This window comes from Xenopus laevis, chromosome 8S (assembly GCF_017654675.1).
Source record: "Xenopus laevis strain J_2021 chromosome 8S, Xenopus_laevis_v10.1, whole genome shotgun sequence".
NCBI classification, from domain to species: Eukaryota; Metazoa; Chordata; class Amphibia; order Anura; family Pipidae; genus Xenopus; species Xenopus laevis.
This window is the reverse complement of record NC_054386.1, coordinates 27548301-27569474: the sequence shown is the minus strand read 5'-3', so window position 1 is coordinate 27569474 and position 21174 is coordinate 27548301. Positions and strand designations below refer to the sequence as shown.

At 44.4% G+C, this 21174-nt stretch overlaps 1 protein-coding gene across 4 annotated transcripts; it reads left to right on the top strand.

The window, feature by feature from the left end:
• Nucleotides 1–5955: 5955 nt before the first annotated feature.
• Nucleotides 5956–20217, top strand: clic3.S (chloride intracellular channel 3 S homeolog). 4 transcript variants are annotated; one of them, XM_018232523.2, is made up of 7 exons: nucleotides 5956–6314; nucleotides 8079–8172; nucleotides 17309–17418; nucleotides 18204–18329; nucleotides 18669–18775; nucleotides 19146–19321; nucleotides 19668–20217. In XM_018232523.2, exons 3-7 carry the CDS (start codon nucleotides 17363–17365, stop codon nucleotides 19827–19829), a joined length of 627 nt encoding a protein of 208 aa, XP_018088012.1. In that variant the 5' UTR covers nucleotides 5956–6314; nucleotides 8079–8172; nucleotides 17309–17362; the 3' UTR covers nucleotides 19830–20217. The 4 variants fall into 4 exon arrangements, with proteins under 4 accessions (XP_018088012.1, XP_018088014.1, XP_018088015.1 ...); XM_018232525.2 differs by lacking the exon at nucleotides 5956–6314 and adding an exon at nucleotides 6610–6627; XM_018232526.2 differs by lacking the exon at nucleotides 5956–6314 and adding an exon at nucleotides 10031–10033.
• The last annotated feature ends 957 nt before the right edge of the window (nucleotides 20218–21174 follow it).

The following is a 21174-nucleotide window of genomic DNA, read 5'->3' as shown; positions in this document are numbered from 1 at the left end:
ATATCGGTCGGCTCGTCGATCGGGCTGGACGGAAAATTTTGATCGGGTGCATTTGAAGGGACCCAAACATCGCCCATTGTTAGTGCTGAATCGTCAGATACAGGTAGAATTCTATTGTTTCTTCCCGTATATCTACCTGTATATCTGACGATTAAGCTCTACACGTGTGTGTTGAAACGAACGATCTTTCTTGGAAAGATCTTTTCCAAGAAAGATCGTAATTCTTACGTCTATGGCCACCTTTAGAATGTGGCCTGAACAGAGACAGGAGTTTTATGATCTGCAATTTCTGTGTAATTCCACGCATGCGTAGAATTCTCCTTTAACTAAGGGATATGACACTTAGAAAAAAACACAGCTAAAGACAATCTACAACTTGAAAACCATTTTCCTTAGGTTGACTTCACCTCACAACAAGGTGCTGACTGTACTAGTGTTTGCTTCCTTGACTAGAGCTAACATACCCTAGGTAGGGAGATCATTAAAATCTGGGCTGAAATTTTGTCTTATATTTACAGGTCACAATTCCTATTTGTACAATGGACGTGTGAAGTGGATAAATACTGATTCCATATGTTATCCCACTCAGTGGAACCCTTACCTGTATCTTTACTTTTTTTTTTGCCCAATTCCTAATTTGCACTGTTGTGTTAACCTTACCCTATTCTGTCTTGGTCTAGTTCAAACTATGTGACCTGACTGAATCCAGACCCCTGGACTATTTCCAACCTACCCTAATTACTTATATAATCTGTCTATCTGTAACTTTTTAATGTATTGCCCATAAACCCCTTTTCAGTAATCATCTTTCAGTAATCTCTCATCATAACCCCAACTAATATCATTGTGCCCTCCACAGATGTCATAATGGCCACACCCAGCACCACTGGCCCGCCCCTGATGCCATAAGCCCCACCCCCTTTGTTCAGCAAAAGGTGGCAACTCTGACCACCCAGGACACCACCCTGGTCTTGTTGCAGAAGTTGGACACCTTGGCCGATTGAGGGACCATCATCCCATAAAACACAAATATGTTGCTTCGATAATTTATGGTCCAGTTGAAGATGTTGTTCAATTCAGAGTCTCTGTGCATGTGGCTGGGAGACTCCAACGAGGCCCACGAGCATTTCTGCCCCAATGCCAACCCACGGCTGGGAATTTAAAGCCCTTCTCCCCCAGCTCCTTATGGTGAAACACCACAGCGTGGGCCTGGTGGAACAGTCTGCAGCCTCGGATACCATACAGATCCAGACAAATGTTCCTGGGAAGTTCCATATGGATAGGCCAGTGCCAAATCAGGATGGTAAATGGATCCAGGGAGTCCGGTCCAACCCCAGGGAGAGAGATGAATACAAGGCTGTTGCTCCAGAAGAGCGTGCCTATCAGAACCATGGTCCCCAGGGCTAACCAGCAGCACAGTCTGTGGCCCAAGTTCATGCTGGTCCTCTCAGTGGCACAGATGGCTTCAAGTGCAGTTACCCAGGCAACCAAAAATTATATTTTCTTTAAACTTTCTAACTGCCCCAGACCCATCAACGTTTGTGTCTGATAATATAGAGGCAAAGGCTATCTGTGCCAGCCCTGGTTTCTGCTGCATGGTTTCTTTCATTGGACCCATTTTCTCCCAGTTCACTTACCTACAGGAAGGCCATTGGTGATTGGTCGGTATCAGGCAGATTCAAACCATCTGATGATTGTAAAAATATATTACAATATAATAGAGAATTAGTGTTAGTGCATCGTTCTCTTTGTGTGTAAATGTAGATGCATTCTGCTTCCGTACCGACGTTTTCTGCATGACTCTGTTCCTGCCGAGCACTTTATACTCTCCATATATTTATACTGTATTTTATATTCTGTCTTCTGGGGAAAAGCCATTTAAAAACCATCAACTCAGGGCCCGTAAGCCCCCCCCCAATTAGATGTTGGCCTCATTCCAAACTTTTTATGTTAAACCATTTATATGTGCTATATTTGCCTTTATTAGAGTGTCTAAAGTGCTGTTTATTTAAATATAGGTCTGAAATGTCTTTTGTTTTCCCTTAGAAATTGATTAACCAAAGATACGGGATTTGTCATCACTACCGGCCCGGACGTACTGAATACTGGTAACTGATGTTATTCGATGAAATCATATCCTGGCTGGTACAATGGGTGTGTCCCCCTGTCTTGCATCTGTTATACAGAATATCAGCTGCTAAAAATCAGGGGGTCTTCTGCCGACCCCTAGTCCAAATTCACTTCTGCTCCTTCTGCTCTGCTCTCCCTTCTTTTCAACACGTACCCCCGTACAACGTCATCGGGCATGTGCACTGGGGGAACGAGTTGGCCTGCCGGGCTAGGGCACCTGGTTGGTTTGGCCCTCCCACTGAACAAATATTTCACTATTATTACTATTATTATTAAGTTATTGTATGTTTCTAGTGAACCTACCCCAGTTCTTAACCAGGTACAGGGCCCTGGCTCTATGTACGTCATGCTCATGGGCTGCTCTCTTTCCTATGGTAAGACAGGAACCTCCCCCATGGGTAAGTGAATACAATCTCCCTCTGTACTTACCCAGGTATAGAGCTCTGATTCTCTGTACATCTTGCTCCTTGACTGCTCTCTTTCCCATGGTCAGACAGGGCCCTCCTCTGGGTAAGTGAATCCAATCTCCCTCTGTACTTACCCAGGTATAGAGCTCTGATTCTCTGTACATCTTGCTCCTTGACTGCTCTCTTTCCCATGGTCAGACAGGGCCCTCCTCTGGGTAAGTGAATCCAATCTCCCAGAGTACTTACCCAGGTACAGAGCTCTGATTCTCTGTACTTTCTGCTCCTGTGCTCTGGGTGTGAGGATTTGGTACTAAGTAACTCAGAAGAAGTTTTCTATTAAACAATGGTTCCTGGCTGTACCATTATGACTGCTGGCCCAGACGGACAGAGCAATAAGACACAGATGCATTTAGGTTTAGAGGCTGGGGTTTCTGGAAAGCCCATGTAAGTATTAGTGATAAATCCCTGGTCTTTTGGGTAATTTAAAGGAGAAATCCATCCAAAAACGATTTTTTTGCCCCATGAAAAATAATTTTTGGGTGTAGTTCCCCTTTAATACAATGCAATAAAATCTTAGAGATGACATTTAGTTGCCAGTTATTTCTCATTACTCATCTCTCACATCAAAAACAAAACAAAAATCAAATTTAACAGGATTTCACTTGGCACGATTCTCTCCCACAGTCCCACTCAACCTGCACCCACCAACCTCTCTGCTTCCTGCATATGGGCATTGCAAGGCTGGACACCCAAGATTTGACTCAGTGCTAAATAAACCAGTGTCGTACAATCCGCCCTGACATATTGTTTCCCTTAGACAGTAAAGTATGAGGGTATAGCTTATTGTGTGCCCAGTACATTCCTTCTCTGTATATTTGTATTTATACATATGGGAGGAGGGAGGTGCCATATTGATTCCCTTAGACAGTACAGTATAAGGGTATAGCTTATTGTGTGCCCAGTACATTCCTTCTCTGTATATTTGTATTTATACATATGGGAGGAGGGAGGTGCCATATTGATTCACTTAGACAGTACAGCTGGGGCCCCCAACCTTTTTTTATTTTTTACCTGTGAGCCACATTCCAAAGTAAAAAGAGTTGGGGAGCAACACAAGCATGGAAAAAAGGTCACTGGGGTGCCAGATATGGGCTATGATTGGCTATTTTGCATCCCATATGTGAACTGGCAGCCTACAGGAGACTATGTTTGGTAGTATATCTGGGTTTATGCAAGCAAAACACTGGGGATAAGGGGAGCAGGGGTGTAACTATAGTCCCAAGTGCTGGGGGCCCACAACAGAAGCTACAGTTAATGGATAAGTATGTGATTGAGTTTAGGTGGGCCCCAAAACGATTTTGCTGTGAGATCCAGTAACTTATATTCATTTGAAAAGGAAGCAGCACAAACCCGGGGTTGGAGGCAAATTCTGAAACCAGGTGAGACCCATGGCACTGCAGGCCTGGGTGCTGTGACCGAATAAGTGGAATGCACTTTCACCCAGGGGGGCTCCTGCCTTGAGGGAAGTTGAGAACATTGCCAAAGGCGGCAGCAAACAGCCAGTTACAAAGTCAGCAAAAACAATCTCTTGTAACTTTAAGAGGCAAATTTCTGGGGTTTAACCCAAAAATTTAGCTCAATGAAACAGAGAACACTATTAAACTAGTACACTATTAAACTATTACACCATTACCCCTTTGACCCGATCTGATGTTTTAAGTAAACAGCCCCAGGATCGCCCCGTTTTCATCTACTGCTACGGCCCTTTCTGCCCAAGAATGGCCCTGCTCATTGTGCCCCTTGTGCCATAGTCAAACTCCTCCCTGGGGCAGAGGATGCTCTGTGTGTCCCAGAAAGGACCATAGTCTTCCCCATGTAATCCAATTACTTGAAATACATCAAATCCCTTGTTCTTTTTACTCTCTTTTTCTTTTTGGGGGGGTCACTGACCCCATCTTAAAAAAACAAACAAATGTTCTATATATTCCAGTCTCTTATTCACATCAATGCCTGTTTGCTAGGGGGAATTTGTTAGGTTACATGGTATCATTGAACAAGCAAAAACCCTCCTAGGCATGGGAGAAATATCACATAAACAACTTGGCCCCTCCCATTTACCCAGCATTCCGTTGTATGTGGCACATGGTATAACAGAATCGGTGAAGGCAAAACATTTACACGCGGTTTGTTTACAGTGTCATTTTGGCCCAGCTTGGAAAAGTGAACCTACCCTGGCAAATATGAGGCTGAAGAGCAACAGCAACTATTGTGGGGGCTGAGGGTGGAAAGAGAATCTTGGGGTGTGCTAGAATATTCTTTTCTGTGGCTGGGAAGGTAAATGTGTGCGCTATACGTAGTATGGCCACTAGATGGTGGAATATCTTCTCTATTTGCCACAGTAAATGTGAAATCTGCATTTAGACTCATGACTCTTCTTCCATCTTTAAAATTGTTGCATCCGCTAAAAACCCCCGTATTGTAACTAGGGTTGCCACCTGGCTGCTATTTTACTGGCCTGGCTGGTAAAAATTAAGGTTGATCCCACTGTTATTAATAGGGAAAAAAGATAAACATATAGGAAGGCCGGTATTTTTTTCCAGAAAAGGTGGTAACCTTAATTGTAACCTCCTGCCCCCCTAAACTCTCTGTAACTGCCCACTACTAACTCCAGGGGAGCACAGATAGGACCCAGACGCCCTCACTATTGCACTCATGCTGTCAGATCCATTTGCTTGTGGGAAATGGTAACAATGGGTCCCCGAAATGTTCTTTGCAGAGAGACCAAGGTAAGTGAAGTTATGCAACTGACTGTAATGTGCGATCCCCTAAACCTTCTGTTTTGTTACTTCCCATCAGTATCTTCAGACATCTATAAAATACATATGCTGCATGGCATAGTGGGGGGACAGTACAGGACCACTCTAAAGCAAGTGTAGGTCACCTAGCAACCCTGGTTCAGTGAAACACTCATGATTGACAGTTCAACATCCAATGAGTGTGAGCACAGACTGTATATGCAAAAAACGGAAACCCCAACCCCAGAGCTGGTCAGAGGACGGGTAGGTGAGCATACCTCCCAGCTGTTTTCAGAGGGACAGTCACACTTTTGACAGCTCAACCCGCAGACCCACGTTTGTACTGCAAAGTCCAGATTTTCTTTGCACTGAACAGCTAAAAAAAAGAAACAACGTTTCTAGCTTAATTAGCTTTTGGCAGAGAGCCCAGAACAGCCACAAGGTTCAGATAAGATACTTTTGTAACAATTTTGAGATAAGGAAATAAGTAAAAAAAAACAGAAATATGTTCAAACTTTCAAGTGTAGCCGTACCTTTAAGGGGAGGTGGCTAAGAGAGCCAGGCAAGAGCAGATGAAAACACAGCTGATTGCTATAGAAAGCCCCACTCTGGCCAATGCACAACAGGTTGCTGTTGAACTAGAGACCTCAGCGCTCAAGGTGGGGGTAACACTTTGCACATTACCAGCCCCCTTTCCTCCTCCCACAATCCACTGCTGCTTTCCTGTGTGTAAAGGGACCCAGGTGCAATGCATGAAGTGTGGAGCTACCCCCCCCTGAATGAGCAAGAGGCCATGTCTCCCTGTGCAGCTTGGCACCTCAATCCCCCCCCCCTCTCTTCTGCACTTTAACCCTTTAGCGCAGCAGCAGCTGGAGGGTGACAGGGGGCAAGAAGCTGGTGTTGGAGGTAAAGAAGCACCTTGGCCATGGGATTCCTACACCAACTGCTATGGAAGAACATCACCCTGAATCGCAGGAGCCCTGTGAGTACCCCTGAAATATGCTTTAGGGTTGGGGGGAATCTCTCTCTCTATTTAACCCGCTTGTGTTGGTGGGGGAGGGATATATGAGGATTGTTGGTGACTATGTTGGCAGCATTGAGGTTAATTGATTTTGCTGCTAATCTGTTTTATCTGCACTGTAAAGAGTTAAATAGCCCATAGTCATTAGTGGAGAGTGGGGGTCCATGGAACAGGAGTGGTGGGGTGAATAGGTGCTCTCTGACAAGGATAGATATATGTAGGCTATTGCACCATCCAACATTATGATTAAAGTCAGTGTTGTCCGGCCGTTGCTGTAAGTGCTTGGCTGCAAGAGGATGATGGGAGTTGTAGTGCCTCACATCCAGCAGATTAGTCATATTTTTATATTTTTATGGGGAAATGATGCCAAAAATAAGGGGGAGAAAAGACAATATAACTGAAGCTGTGTATGTGTGTGGGGGGCTGCACCCAAAAATCCCTTACCTGCTGCAGAACCTCTTGTGGGGTAGGCCATTTCTTGTGCAGAGTGAGTACTTACTCGCAAGTCCCTATTGTTTTTCTGGGTCGGGAGTATTAGGCACATGTGGATATGGCCGAGGGCCACATTCAAGGGTCCTCTGTTTTGTGTGAATTGGTTCCGTCAGGAAGGAATGATGGCTGCCTCGTTACAATCCTCTGTCTCCCATCCGCTCCTCCTGTTCTCAACCCGTGCTCTTCCTTCCACCTTTCTGCCCAGTCTGTGCCCTGCTACATGCCAACCCTGTCTCTCTTCAGCTTAGATTGCAAGCTCTGCAGGGCAGAATATGGAAAATACAAACTGAGTAAATTTGGGAGCTTTGCTGAGAAATCATGGCAGTAGGAAAGGTATCTGGGAGTTGTGGGTTAATTGTTGTCTACTTTGACACCTGTGCAGCTCTTGCTTGGTCTGTTGTTAATATGACACATTAGTGAGCTTACAGTCTGTTTCCTGTGTGCACCTGTTGTGCAGGGAAGGAGCTGCCATACAGCTAAACAAAGCAGAAATGTTCTGGGCACGCAGGCAATGCCAGACTGACACATATATATTCCACATTCAGAGTGGCTCATTGGTTTAATTCTACACGGCACCCAAAACCCAGTGCAGCCTGCAGCATGCTTCTTACCCCATGTGTGACTGTTCTGTAATCACAACCTCTGTTTATTAATAAAACTATTGGGATCCGGAGTCCAGTGAGATTTACATTCATAAACCAGGAGAGACACTGGATTCTGGCACGGAACAACGATAAAACAGTCACTTCCTTTCCAAGGGGATTGTCTAAACTACTGCCCAATATCCATTCATTCCTCATTCTCTTCTCTGCACTGCTGCCTCTGACTCCTGACAACTTTCCAATATCAATTACTTTCTCATTCTCACTGGGTTTATAGTTCTGTGTGACTGTCATTGTGTCTGTCCCTTTCTCTGCACTGCTGCCTCTGACTCCTGATACTTCCCAATATCCATTCATTCCTCATTCTCGGCTCTGCACTGCTGCCTCTGACTCCTGTGTAACTGTCATTGTGTCTGTCCCTTTCTCTGCACTGCTGCCTCTGACTCCTGATACAACTTCCCAATATCCATTCATTCCTCAGGCTCACTGGGATTATAGTTCTGTGTAACAACTGATATACAGACCTGAAGGAGAACTGACTTGCGCTACATTGTTTCAATATTACTATATAAGACTGAATAATGTAATAAACTCATCTAATAAATCTAATAGCCCTTTACTTTATTCGCAGTGGGTGCTGACGTTTGAAATCTTTATCCCTTTGGTGCTGTTCTTTATCCTCCTTGGCCTGAGGCAGAAGAAACCAACCATCCCAGTTAAGGAAGGTGAGTCCAGCCTGAACTTCTCTATATACTGTTGGGACTATGAAACTATGGGGGATATACATTTTTATTCATAATGTTTGTTGCAAAACCATATACTGTATCCAAACCTGTCCTGCACCCACTCTAAGCAGCAGTCCTGCCCTGCTTTATGGCAGCTGAGATTCTAGCTATCTGTATAACATAGCATTCTGTCCCAGTGGCTGCACAGATCCTATCTCATCCCCATTGGAAGCAGCAGTCCTGCCATGCTTTATGGCAGCTGAGGTTCTAGCTATCTATAAGAAAGCATTCAGTTGTTTGCTAGGGAATGAGACTGGTGACTGGTGAAGATATGGAATGCAGATTATTGATGGCAGGAAAATAAATCCAGGCGGCTTCTGGATACTCTGGTTAATAATTGGCAGAGACGTATTGCTGTTTAGGGATACAGAATATTGACGTGTGAAGCAGAAAGATTTATCCTTCAGAGAGCAGAAGGCGTCTGTGTGACCGACTGAGCCGTTGGTGCTGAAAGGGACTTAGGGAACAGGGAAGGGTGTTAGGGAACAGGTTGGGGGGGTAATTTTTGTGGCCCAATATCCCCCCCAGTCTGGCAGAGAAACAGCACAGAGAAGTTTGTACCTATTAAATTGTAACAAAAGAACATGATATCACAGTGACACAGATCTACATGTATCGGATCAGCGTGTATATCGTCTCTTGCTGCTGAAACTGCCTTCAGGGTAACAGAACTCTGTGCTCTTTGGGACACTCTGGCCTGGAAACCTTTGTTTCACAAACAATTTGTGCAACTTGTGGGCTTTACAGAGTCCACAAGCAACCATACAACTTTATAGAATTCAATATGTTTGTGAAAGTTCTTATTCATCCAGGCCATGGTATATCTATAGAAATAACTCAAATCAACTGGTCTTGCTGTGTTTCCAGAATCCAGTTGATTTGACTTATTTCTATAGATATTTATAAAACTCATAATCAAGACATGAAACCCCCCTACTGATGTCAACCTAAACCCCCTGGCCTCAGTAAGCAACAGTCTTGCTTGGGTGGAAAACACCAGTTGTCTCATGACCAAAAGCATATGTGACAGATCCATTCCTTTGGTGGCATCTCTACTCAGATTGGTCCAGTACGTTGGTGCCCAATTGGGTAAGGCAAGCTCACCAAAGGAAAGGATCTTATGATTATTGTGGGCAGTGCCAGTTCATTCCTTTTCTACTCCAGTTCAAGCCTTTGATCTTGAGCCCTAGTCAACATCCAGAAGCAGCTACTGACTACACTATGTTCTTCTATTATAAGTTGTTGATCTGGATAACTACGCCCTCCAAAGCAATGCCCCAAGCACACCCCTTGGTTGAAATTTTCCATCCTACACTCATTGCCACGCGTTATTGTTAGCACAAGAAGACTTTCCAAAAGTGGAGCTGGAACTTCCAAGGTTAAATGTATAACCTGCTCATATGTAACTACCCTGAAATACCAGTTGAGGGAAAATCCATTGTCTTGGATATGGGCAATTCAGTTATAATCTGTAAAAATATAAATCTTGTGGAAAATAGAACCTAAAGTGCCTCCATAAAAATACCATGATGCCATGACTTTTATGTTCCTGGGTTTCATCTTTGATCTATGCTGTCCCATGCAATGTGTCATCTTACCCATCCATGTATCACATGCTATGGTCAAATAAGTGAGAGAGAACTATTTTGGCACTTGTGCAAACTGCCATGTTGAGTTATCTTTGGGCGTCTATATTTTGTGGTCGTTCCTGTTTGTTTTAATCTTTGTTTTCTTTTTTTCCATGATTATATTTTATTTTCGCATCCATCACTGCCTGATTCTGCATCACATGCTCCAGTCTGTAAGTGGCCCATTTTGGTTTCCATTTTCATGTGAATCAAGTAGAAGGGTGGCATTGGCATCTTCTTTCTGTTGCGTCACCCCATCCCATCAACATGGCTGCTCTACTCCATGTTTGTCCAACCTGCAGTCCTCCAGCTGGTGCTGCCATTTGACCTCAGCTAGAGGGCAGAAGGTTGGGCTCTTTCACCCATCTCCACATTAGGGAGTGTTTCTGACCTGTATGTGCCAACACATCTCCAGGGTTAATTGCCCTCATAACATGAGCATATAGTGTCGTTTATAGGGGAGGTTGTAGACAATTACTCCAACAAATAATTTTTGCCATGATGGGTCACACAACTCATCTCATTGAGTTTCTACAAACTTCATTAGAATTGTATTTGAGATGATCTCTAAATGGTCCCACCAAATACCCCAATAGCCACACAACCTCAATCTAGTTAGGCTACTTTTGGAACAAAAATACCTTGGTTGGCCATTCTTTAAGTCAATGTCTTTATAGCTATGGCTGGCGTTCGTTCACAATATCTGGCTATCGTGGAGGTGATGGGTCGCTGTTTAATATCGTCTGTCTTTAATGGTTAAGGGTTTAAATGTCTTCTACTTTCCAGACCTGAATAACAATCCTTCTTTTTCCCTCTTGTATATGTTCAGCTGGGACATTCTCTTGAAGGACATAAGGTAGTAGTCTTTTCTGAGGGCCAGCATGTGATCCAGTCAATATCATATGTATGTGTATAACATATAGCATACTATTACCTGGGTATCACTCTGAGGAGAGATTATCTTTCAAGTATGTCTTCAATTAGGGGACATTCTCAGGGCAGGTTGCAGGGTCTAGCTATGTTCTACAGACCATGGAAGGTCACAATGTGTCCTACTTTTGGACAATTGCTCCATTTTACTGTCAGACAACACAGGTTTGAATCAAGGAATATATTCTTTACCTTAAAAGTCCTTTGGAACAGCAAGTTGTACTATTGTATAGTTAGGATGAGCCCTCATTTTGGGCTCCAACATTTGGTCAAGAACCCCATTTGCCATATCGGTCATTCAGCCATTGCCATAAGAGTAGCTTTTCACAGTGTTCACTCCTAATCCAAATGACCTCAAAGGCACCAAGAACAGGTTTCTTGTCTTACCCTCAAAGAAGCATGTGTATGGGCCCCTCTAGAAGATATGTCCTGGTTAACCCTGCTAGTGTTCTGCCGTGCTTTCCTCGGTTCTTGCCTCCTACTCACTGCTGGAGATATTAGCCTAATGTTCAGTTACTGACTTATATACATAATTAACCTCTTTCTTTCTCTGCTCTGTGTTGTATTTAATTAACGAGTTTCCCTTTTTTTTTTCATCTTTCTGACACTGTTCTTCATTTCTCTAATTGACCAACTTTTTCTCATCATTTTCTCTCTTCTCCACATGATATCAAAGGAGTATCAAGGAGATATCAAGGAGTATCAAAGGGAAGAACCAAGATCTAAAACCAGGCCTTGCTGGGTTCTGACCCACTAACGAACTTTCCTGCCCCTGTCCTTGTTCCTACAGGCCCAGTTGTTGTTCAATACAGACACGCTCACGCACCAGCAATTTCTGAATGGCTCTTCTCCCATTAAAGGGATACTGTCATGGGAAAAAAAATTTTTTTCAAAATGAATCAGTTAATAGTACGGATCCAGCAGAATTCTGCACTGAAATCCATTTCTCAAAGGAGCAAACTGATTTTTTTATATTCTATTTTGAAATCTGACATGGGGCTAGACATATTGTCAATTTCCCAGCTGCCCCAAGTCATGTGACTTGTGCTCTGATAAACTTCAATCACTCTTTACTGCAGTACTGCAAGTTGGAGTGATATCACCCCCCTCCCTTTCCCCCCCAGCAGCCAAACAAAAGAACAATGGGAAGGTAACCAGATAACAGCTCCCTAACACAAGATAACAGCTGCCTGGTAGATCCAAGAACAACACTCAATAGTAAAAACCCATGTCCCACTGAGACACATTCAGTTACATTGAGAAGGAAAAACAGCCTGCCAGAAAGCATTTCTCTCCTAAAGTGCAGGCACAAGTCACATGACTGGGGGCAGCTGGGAAATTGACAAAATGTCTAGCACCATGTCAGATTTTTTATTGAATATAAAAAAATCTGTTTGCTCTTTTGAGAAATGATTTCAGTGCAGAAGTCTGCTGGAGTAGCACTATTAGCTGATGTGTTTTGAAAAAAACATGTTTTCTGATGACAGGATCCCTTTAAGCTCTTTGGCTGCCGGAGCACAGCCTCATTTTTTCCCAAGAATGTCTTTGTCCTCCAACGCTGGGACTCTGACCTCCATGTGTTCAAGGATCATACTGCTGCTACGGTGCATTTAAGGTGTCCAGTCCCAATGCCTTCTGGGTAACACAAGAGACTCCATGTTGTTTTGCGCATAATGTAGTCGCTGCTTCAGAATGAAGTCTCCAATTCGGTCTCAGCGCTGCTTAATAAATTCATCCCAAGCTGCTGCATTTGTGAAAGACAAAAGGGTCTCTGGCCTGGGTTACGCTTTAGGCTCCGCCTCTGCCTGGCAGGATGGCACTGCCACCACTGGACTCCAAAGAGCTGTGGTTTGGGCAGAAGCTGTCGGAGAATTAAAGGGAATGTTAGCACTGTACCACTGAACATCTCCACACTTATGAAATATCAGACTTTAAAGCTCCAGCACCCTCTGAATTCTAAGCTGGAGGTTCTTTTTCCCCGACATTTTGTTTTCACTGACTTATATACATAACCCCCCCCCCATGTGACGTCTTTATTTTGTGGTTCCTGTTTCAGTGCTGCCCCTACTGTTTCCTTGTGCAATATCTGTGTGCCATGCCACGGGGGGCTCGCATTAGTGGGGAAACTAACCTCACAGTTTTGGGGCATTTGAAGATCTGCACTGCCAAACCCAACAATGACAAAAAGACAGAGAAAGGAAATGTTTGTGTAAATAACCCCCCCCCTACCCATCCTGTAACTTTGTCTTTCCTTTTACAGAATTGCAAATGAAATGACCAGATCCAAGCACTTTATATTGTGGCCCCTGTGTAGCCTCTCTTTCTTCCCAATTGGGGGTGAGGAGCTGTCTGTCCGGGGGTGAGGAGCGATACAGCTTTTCTAAGAGGATAAAGTAGAATTCTAGGCAAGTAGTGTAATTAGTCCTTTTTTCTCTGTAGGTGGATAGAGTAGTACTTGCTCCTTTTCTCTCTGTAGGTGGTAGGGTTGCCACCTTTTCTGGAAAAAAATACCGGCCTTCCTATATTCTTGCTGTTTTTTCCTATTAATAACATTGGCATCAAGCATAATTTTTACTGGCCAACCCTAGTAGGTGGGTGGAGTAGTACTCGTAGTTATGCTGCAGTGAGGACTAGAGTAATAGTGACACTATGATGTGTTGCTAGAAGTATGAGCAGTGCATATTTGGCAACAATTGCAATAGTAGTAGTATGAGGGAGGAGGGTACCCAGACACTGTCAGAGAATAAACACCCACCCCCGTGTATGCAGCACAGCAAGTCGGCTAAGCAGAGTGTAAGAATGTTGTAGGACCCACACCCAGAATGTACTGACCGAGTCATTAGTGGGCCGATGACACACAAATGGGAACTCTGTGTCTGTTATAGTGCTGGGTCAGAGCTCGTCATTACGTGGAATGTTGCTCCGGTTCCACAGCCCAATAATTGCTCCTCATTTTGGAACTGGGTCACAGGCTTCAGTCTCCTCCATGTATGCTTTATGCCTTCACAGTCTCCATGTATAATCTGTATTTATACATATGGTTGGCTGGGCAGTGCCATACTGTTGATACTGGTTGATCATACAATCTGACATGTATAGCTGGGAGCCGTTTGGGTCCTGATCCAGTATCTGGTGAATCAAGAATAATGGATCTTGGTGGCAAAATGCTGTTGATTGGCTGCAAGTGGAGCCCACCTTCCTCCTGCACCAATGGCTCAGCCCAAATGAGCTGCCCCGCTAGAATATCATATTTATAGCTGAGCCAGTGTACAGAAATACAGAAAGTTGCTGGTGCAATTCATTAGGGGCCCCAGCGGGATTTAAGAAGCAGGTGTATGTGGTTGGGGCACTTTGGTGCTGGAAGTGGTCAGTCTCAGCCCAGTGAGGACACCAGCAGTTCCTCCTGGAGCAGTCCAGTATCCTGCAACTCACACAACCTGGCCTAAAACTGGTTCATGCTCTAACACAGGTGAACCAATCAGAAATTATATGAGACACTGATGGGTCCAATTGGTTCCCCATTTTTAAAGCATGAGTGAACCATTAAAATTTTTCTAATGAAAGAGAATAGCATTCTTCCCAATAAGCATTCATTCCTCACTCTTACTGGCTTTCTAGTTATTGCTATTGACCGCTGTATTGGATTCCTGAAACAATGTAGCAGAAGCCGTCTGATTTACGCACCTGGAGCAGAACCAACTTCTGCTAGATTGTTTCAAGAGTGGAATTGTCCCTTAAGCCAGTGACTAATTATCCCCGCTCCAGTCACGCTGGGATTGGGAAGACCTTGAAAGTCTGGGGTGTGGGTGATACACACGAGCAATTTGGGGGTTTCTGTCCCAGCCCCATTGACGGTGGTTTTGGCGCACACCTTGAGACAAGGAGAACCAACGTTGGGGATGCACGGCAGGGAGAAGGATAGGGGCTGAGTGACGTGTGTGACACAGGAATGTAGTCGGAGCAGCTTGCTGGGAGTGCCAAGTTCTGTGTCTGACACTCCAGAGAAGCAGCTGAACATTCAGACTGAGCCAGCGCAGGAGGGAGCAGCAAGATCAGCAACCTGCCTACAACCCCCCCAAAGAACCGAGCAGAAAGTTGACTCACCAAGACCCGCAGTTATGGCCGAGCAGGGAAATTTCACCTTGGAACTCTTCGTAAAGGTAACTGGTCTGTTATGTGTCTTTGCTCTGGGCAGTGCAGATCCTGATCCACATTGGGTGCTTTATCAGCCTGAGTCACTAGGAAGCCAAAAACCTGACATTCACTTGATTCTCTGCTCCAGTCTCCTGCCCTAAGCACCTTCCCTGACAGCAGAGGAAACAAGGCCCTAGATAGGTGCATGCTGTGCGGCCATGAACTTTTCCATCCTATGTGCCCCCATTTGAAAGGGATGAGCCAGAATTCCTAGCTGCAGGCATGCCTGGTGCACAATCCTTTGCAAATCCCTCCAGTTCATGATTTAATCCCTGCAGCAATAGGAAACACCAGCATTTGCAGGGATAGCTATCCCTCGTCTTCTTCTGTATGCCATTCTGGTGTCTCTGGGCTGCAGGTGCTGCCATACTGTTAGCCTTGTTGCTCCTGGGCAGGGTATAATTATCCAGTCTTCACCAGATAAATGCACCTTTGTTCATTGTGATCATCTGCAGCAGGGAGCATGCACAGGCATGGGGTAAACCCCCCAGAGGCAGTTATGACAGCTCACAGTAATAGCACACTTTTTTTTAAATTAAAATACCAGTAAATCTGAAAGACAAGTGATTTCAACCAAGGACAGCTCTTGTCAAGCAAGTAGCCCTTATGATCCAAACACGGAGATGGGGGCACTAATTTCCTTATTAATTAATTAATTAATATTAAAAGCATCCTTCTGTTGGAAAGTACCTGGAGGCATGAGCCACAGATATTCAATGGCTTTCTTTTGTTTCCACTACTGCCACCTGCAGCCACTTACTGCACAGGCAGAGCAAACAAAGGCACCGTGTTTTTATATCTGATCTGAGACAATAAAAAGCCAGTAAAGAAAGGATAAAAGACAATTACATAAACCCAGTAAATGAGCCACTATGGCTGGTGCAACTATGGTTGCCACCTGGCCGGTATTTTACCAGCCTGGCCTGTAAAAATGATTGTTGATCCCAATGTTATTAATAGGGAAAAAGATAAATAGAAAGGAAGGCCGGTATTTTTTTCCTGAAAAGGTAGCAACCCTAGGTGCAACCAATTAGTTCATGCTGTCTGTTCTCTATACACCATGAGCCAACTGGTAGCAACAAGTCTGTAACCCTTAGCAACACCAGGATTGATGAATCTAGCAGTATTGGTCCAGCAAAGGGCTGATGGGTTGCTAAGGGTTACAAGGGCAACTTTGCCTATGTTTGTTGTTAGGCTGTCCCATCATTTATTTAGACAGCAGATTAGTAAGACAAAGCCAATGCCTATGGTTCTAATTGGTGGTAATTAAGCTTATTACTGCACAGGCTTCCCATAGGAGTAATGTCTGGTGCCAGGGACAGGTTGAGGCGAGGCCATTGAGATATAATGGAAATAATGGCGCATTCCCTGACTCATCTGGGTGGTTCCAGTCCATTTTCCTGTAGATCCCAATGCCAAGTTTGCTGCTTTATGCAGTTCAGAAATGTTTCACTCTATTTTAGGCCTTAAAGTCAGCCATGTTTAGCCACCACCTGGGACCCATTTGGCCCTTACACATGGTTTTGGTGCATTTGCCTTTTATGAATCCTTAATGAGGTGTCTACATTTGGCAGCAGCAATAGTGACTGGCTGCTCTGTTATACAGACAACTGCAATCATAGCTATAAAGCAAGGCAGGACTGCTATTTTAGCACAGGAAGGAAGGAAAGATATGACACTTTATATTGTTATGCCCCATGGTTCCTCTGAGCTGAGCACTACAGGTTTCACACTAATGACCACTCCAGGGGGCCAGAGTGGGCACTTTGGGAACTTTTGCCCTAGGGCATTCTGTAGATCTGCACCTGGGCTAAACCGTTCCGGATGGCATCTGTGCTCTGTGAGCCGTAACACACACAGACAGGGCGTAGCACCCTCAGCATGAAAAGCCTTCTAGAAAAATCCGACAGGTGCCATTGTTCTCCGCAGCCCCCGTGTTCCATAGATGAGCATCAGGATGAGTCGCCCTCCCAGCAGGCCAGACTTTCTAGTCCAACAGGTCCCCAGCTGCTCATCAATATTTCCCAATTTAGTTGGGAGCAGGCAAAGTGCCCAAAGGCAGAATCAACTGCACTCTGCTCCGAACCCAAATTGTTGTGTAACCGCAGAGTGTCGCAACTGTGCTTCTCCTCTTCCTTCCTGGCCAAAATCCTGCAGGGCGGTCCTATGGCAGGGGTGCTAGATGCGCCCATCAATCCATCTACCTCACTGTAAGGCAAAAGATATCAGCTGCTTAGTCACATGATCCATGGAAAAGTCAATGATCCTCTGTCCTGGCAGTTTGGTGTTTCAATTGTTTATACCACACATTTTGTCCCCTCCAGGCCAGCGATGATGGCGAGAGTATTGGCAACTGCCCTTTCTGCCAGCGCCTTTTCATGATATTAATCCACAAAGGGGTCCCCTTCACCCTCACCACCGTCGACATGAAAAGGTAAGCGCTCGAATCAATGCCAATCTTGCACATAAGGCCGCCGCCCAGCTATGCTGCGACAGAAATGAGGGCGCTTAAAGCTTTAGTAGCTTTGCCACCTGCATGCGCCATCATTATAGCAGTATAGCATAACATTTCCCAAGATACAATAGGCAATTGGAAGCAGTTATACTGGGAGATACATTAGTTCATTTTAAGGAAGGGTCGAATACCTTTTTTTAAGTGCAATGTTTCTGCGTGGGACAATCTTGGCGCTATTTGTCCCTTTTCAGTTCTTAGTTGCAGAGGTAAATAAGAATCCTTTCTGGCTGCTGCCTCCTAACAAACAAGCAGCCATTGTCTATAGTGAGGCCTGACAGGGGTATTGTATCTCCTGCTGCATTTCTATACTGCGTCTGTTTACTCACCGGCACTCACGCGCACCACAACCGAGCTCTTCCCTGCATCACAATGCTCTGCTAATCTCCTGCTGCTAAATATAAAAATATATATATAGTCAGGCAGCCAGGTGAGGAGCTGACGTACAGAGTCTTGTTTCACAACAAAGCCGTGTGAAGGGTTCAGTTATACGAGAGTCATTAGAGGGCAACAGTTCTCTGTTTCTCTTCCATTGAACTGCAGCGCAAAAGAATAGCCCACATCATTCCTCCTCTAAGTTTATTATTTACAGACATTGGGGCAGGAGCTGCCATATTGCTTCAGCATGTAGTGAAATCAATAGGGTGCAATTGGGAAGGGCCAGGCATGGTAGGGGTTCACCCATTGTCCAACTGTCTTCCACTCAGGGCCCCAGAAGTGCTGAAAGATTTGGCCCCGGGTTCCCAACCACCGTTTCTCCTCTATAACAGTGAAGTCAAAACAGACACCAACAAGATCGAAGAGTTTTTGGAGGAGCTTCTCCAACCCCCCAAGTAAGTGATGGACAGTTTCCCAGTGTCCGTGGGAAAATGATGACACTCTCTCTTCCTTTACAGTCTTTAGTGCCATACTGAAAACCGTTAGTCACTTCTATGAGACTGTCTCTACTTCCTTTCTGTATAAATAAATGCAACAGCACTTCAGTTATGCTTTATGGCAGGTATACTAAAACTATCTTACAGACAACGAGAGTCCAGTTCCTTTATAGCAGAAAATGTCATTGTAAGTTGGGTGCAACTTCAGGTTCTCCCACAATTTGAATTACAAATTTTTAGATTTCGTATTTGTTCATAAAGCACCAGGTGCTGACTGCTTTTTTTAATCCCCCCCAGTTATCCCAGGATGAATCCCAAAAATAAGGAATCAAACACGGTGGGAAACGACATATTCCATAAATTCTCGGCTTATATCAAGAACCAACTGCCGGCCCTGGAAGAGAGTAAGTACAGGGAACAGCCACCCAGGGGAACAGAGTGAGAAATACTGATTATAGTGTATGTGTGGGTCAGGGCAGGAAGGTGTGTATTCTCTGTGACCATGGGAAAGAGAGCAGCCCAGAAGCAGGCAAAAGGAGTAAGTAATTAAGGTTTGGATTCCCATGCCCTGACTGTGCTGAGTTGTTGAATACCATTCAGTTCTTTGTGGTTTTAGAGCTCAGTGACCGCTTTGAGCTCTACCAACCCACCCTGAAAAGTAGGCACTGCCTAAAAATTAATGCACTCCTCCCAATCCATAACAAAAATAAGTTGTTAAATCAAGTTTTGAAAACACTGCCAGATATCAGAGCTATTTTCTCTCTCCCTCTTAAGATCTACAGAGGAACCTCCTGAAGTCACTACTGTTCTTGGACCGATACCTGCTGGCGCCCCTTCCACACGAAGTGAAAAACAACCCAAACCAAATTGTCTCACACAGGAAATTCCTGGACGGTGACAATCTGACCCTGCCTGACTGCAACCTACTGCCCAAGCTCAATATCATCAATGTGAGTACCAACCTGCTTCCACCTGCTGAGTGCCACAGCATTCCTATCAATAAAAAATATATATAAATACAAATATACAGAGAAGGAATGTCCTGGGCACACATTAAGCTATACCTTCATACTGTACTGTCTAAGGGAATCAATATGGCATCTCCCTCCTCCCATATGTATAAATATAAATATAAAGAGAAGGAATGTTCTGGGCACACAATAAGCTATACCCTCATACTGTACTGTCTAAGGGAATCAATATGGCACCTCCTCCCATATGTATAAATACAAATATACAGAGAAGGAATGTTCTGGGCACACAATAAGCTATACCCTCATACTGTTTCTTTGGCAGACCGTTTGCAAATATTACCGAAAGTTTGAGATTCCCAGAGACCTTGAAGGGGTGACCCGCTATTTGGAGAATGCGTCACAGATGAAGGAGTTCAAGTACACCTGCCCCAACACAGAGGAGATCCTACTTTTCTACCGTAATGTGGTTAAGCCAATGAAGTAAAGGATTCCCAGCGCATCCCCTGTTAAGACTGAGCACAAGATAAAAGTCAGAGCTTTCTTGTTTGCCCAGACTTTCCAATGCAAGAGAGCTGCCATCTTTTCCAAGTGCCTTCCCACCTCTCTGGCAACGACACTGCAAACAAGCTTATACCCGGGCACAGTAGGACTCTGATAAGACATTAAGTGGCAACTTAGACTTCCTGAACATCATAATTTATATCTCACGAATCTGTACCTGCACAGCCAGCACCGGTACTATGACTGGCTACAATATTGATCTGAGTATAGATGTCTGGGATCCCAATATTTAATTCATTCTATTTAAATCTACTGTATTTAGTGCAACAGCCATAAGCTAGAAATACAAAATACACAATTTCCACTATGAAGGAGTCTCTGTTTATTGTGTTTCAGAAAGGTCCCAATGGGGACAGAAACTGCAGTCATGCATACCATGTCCTAATACAAGTTTTCTTTGGTGGTGTTTTTTTTTGTTTTGCATATATATTCTGATTTTGCATGAGGGTGCTGTCCTATAGCTTATGAGCAATGAATTTACAGAAGCTTGTACAGTCTGCAGCATGCATTCCATAATAGTACCCAGCTCTCCTCAAGCAATGTTTCCATATGAGCTGTATATCTATATCGAGAGAGAGAGAGAGAGAGAGAGAGAGAGAGAGAGAGAGAGATATTGCTTGGAAAGATGAAATGAATTTATGCAAACGACAGGCTAATTATGAAAATATAATTAATTCCATGATAACGTTTTTTTTCCTGATATTCCATTGATTGTAGAGTGCAACTGTTCCCTGCTGATTTTAGGGGATATCCCAATACAGAGCTCTGATTCTCTGTACTTTCTGTTTCTAGGCTGTTCTCTTTCGTATAGGCACGCGGCAGCCTGACCATAGGAAAGAGAACAGGCCATGAGCAGGAAGTATAAGTAGTACAGAACATTTAGGGGCACATTTACTAATGGTTGAATATCAAGGGTTAATTAACCCTCGATTTTCGACCCTCGAAGTTAAATCCTTCGACTTCGAATATCGAAGTGTTTCGGGGAGATTTAGTCGCCTGGCGACTAATCGCCTCATCTTTGCGGCGACCAATCTCCCCGAACGCCTTCCCTCACTCTGCGCTGGCTAAAATGAAAAATCTCTGCGATTCGTTTTCCACTTCGGGCGATTTCGGAAAACGAATCGCTGGGGCGATTTTTCTTTTTAGCCAGCGCAGAGTGAGGGGAGATTGGTCGCCGCAAATGAGGCGATTAGTCGCCAGGCGACTAAATCTCCCCGAAACGCTCAGTGTGACCTTACCCTAAGACTGGGCCCTGCATGTCAGGCTCT

Excerpts from the sequence above, each read along its gene's own strand:
- clic3.S (XM_018232528.2), top strand. The coding sequence starts at position 14,909 with ATGGCCGAGCAGGGAAATTTCACCTTGGAACTCTTCGTAAAG. Across the intron at positions 14,951-17,308 it reads CCTTGGAACTCTTCGTAAAG|GCCAGCGATGATGGCGAGAG; the intron begins GTAACTGGTCTG and ends TGTCCCCTCCAG. Across the intron at positions 19,322-19,667 it reads CCAAGCTCAATATCATCAAT|ACCGTTTGCAAATATTACCG; the intron begins GTGAGTACCAAC and ends TTTCTTTGGCAG.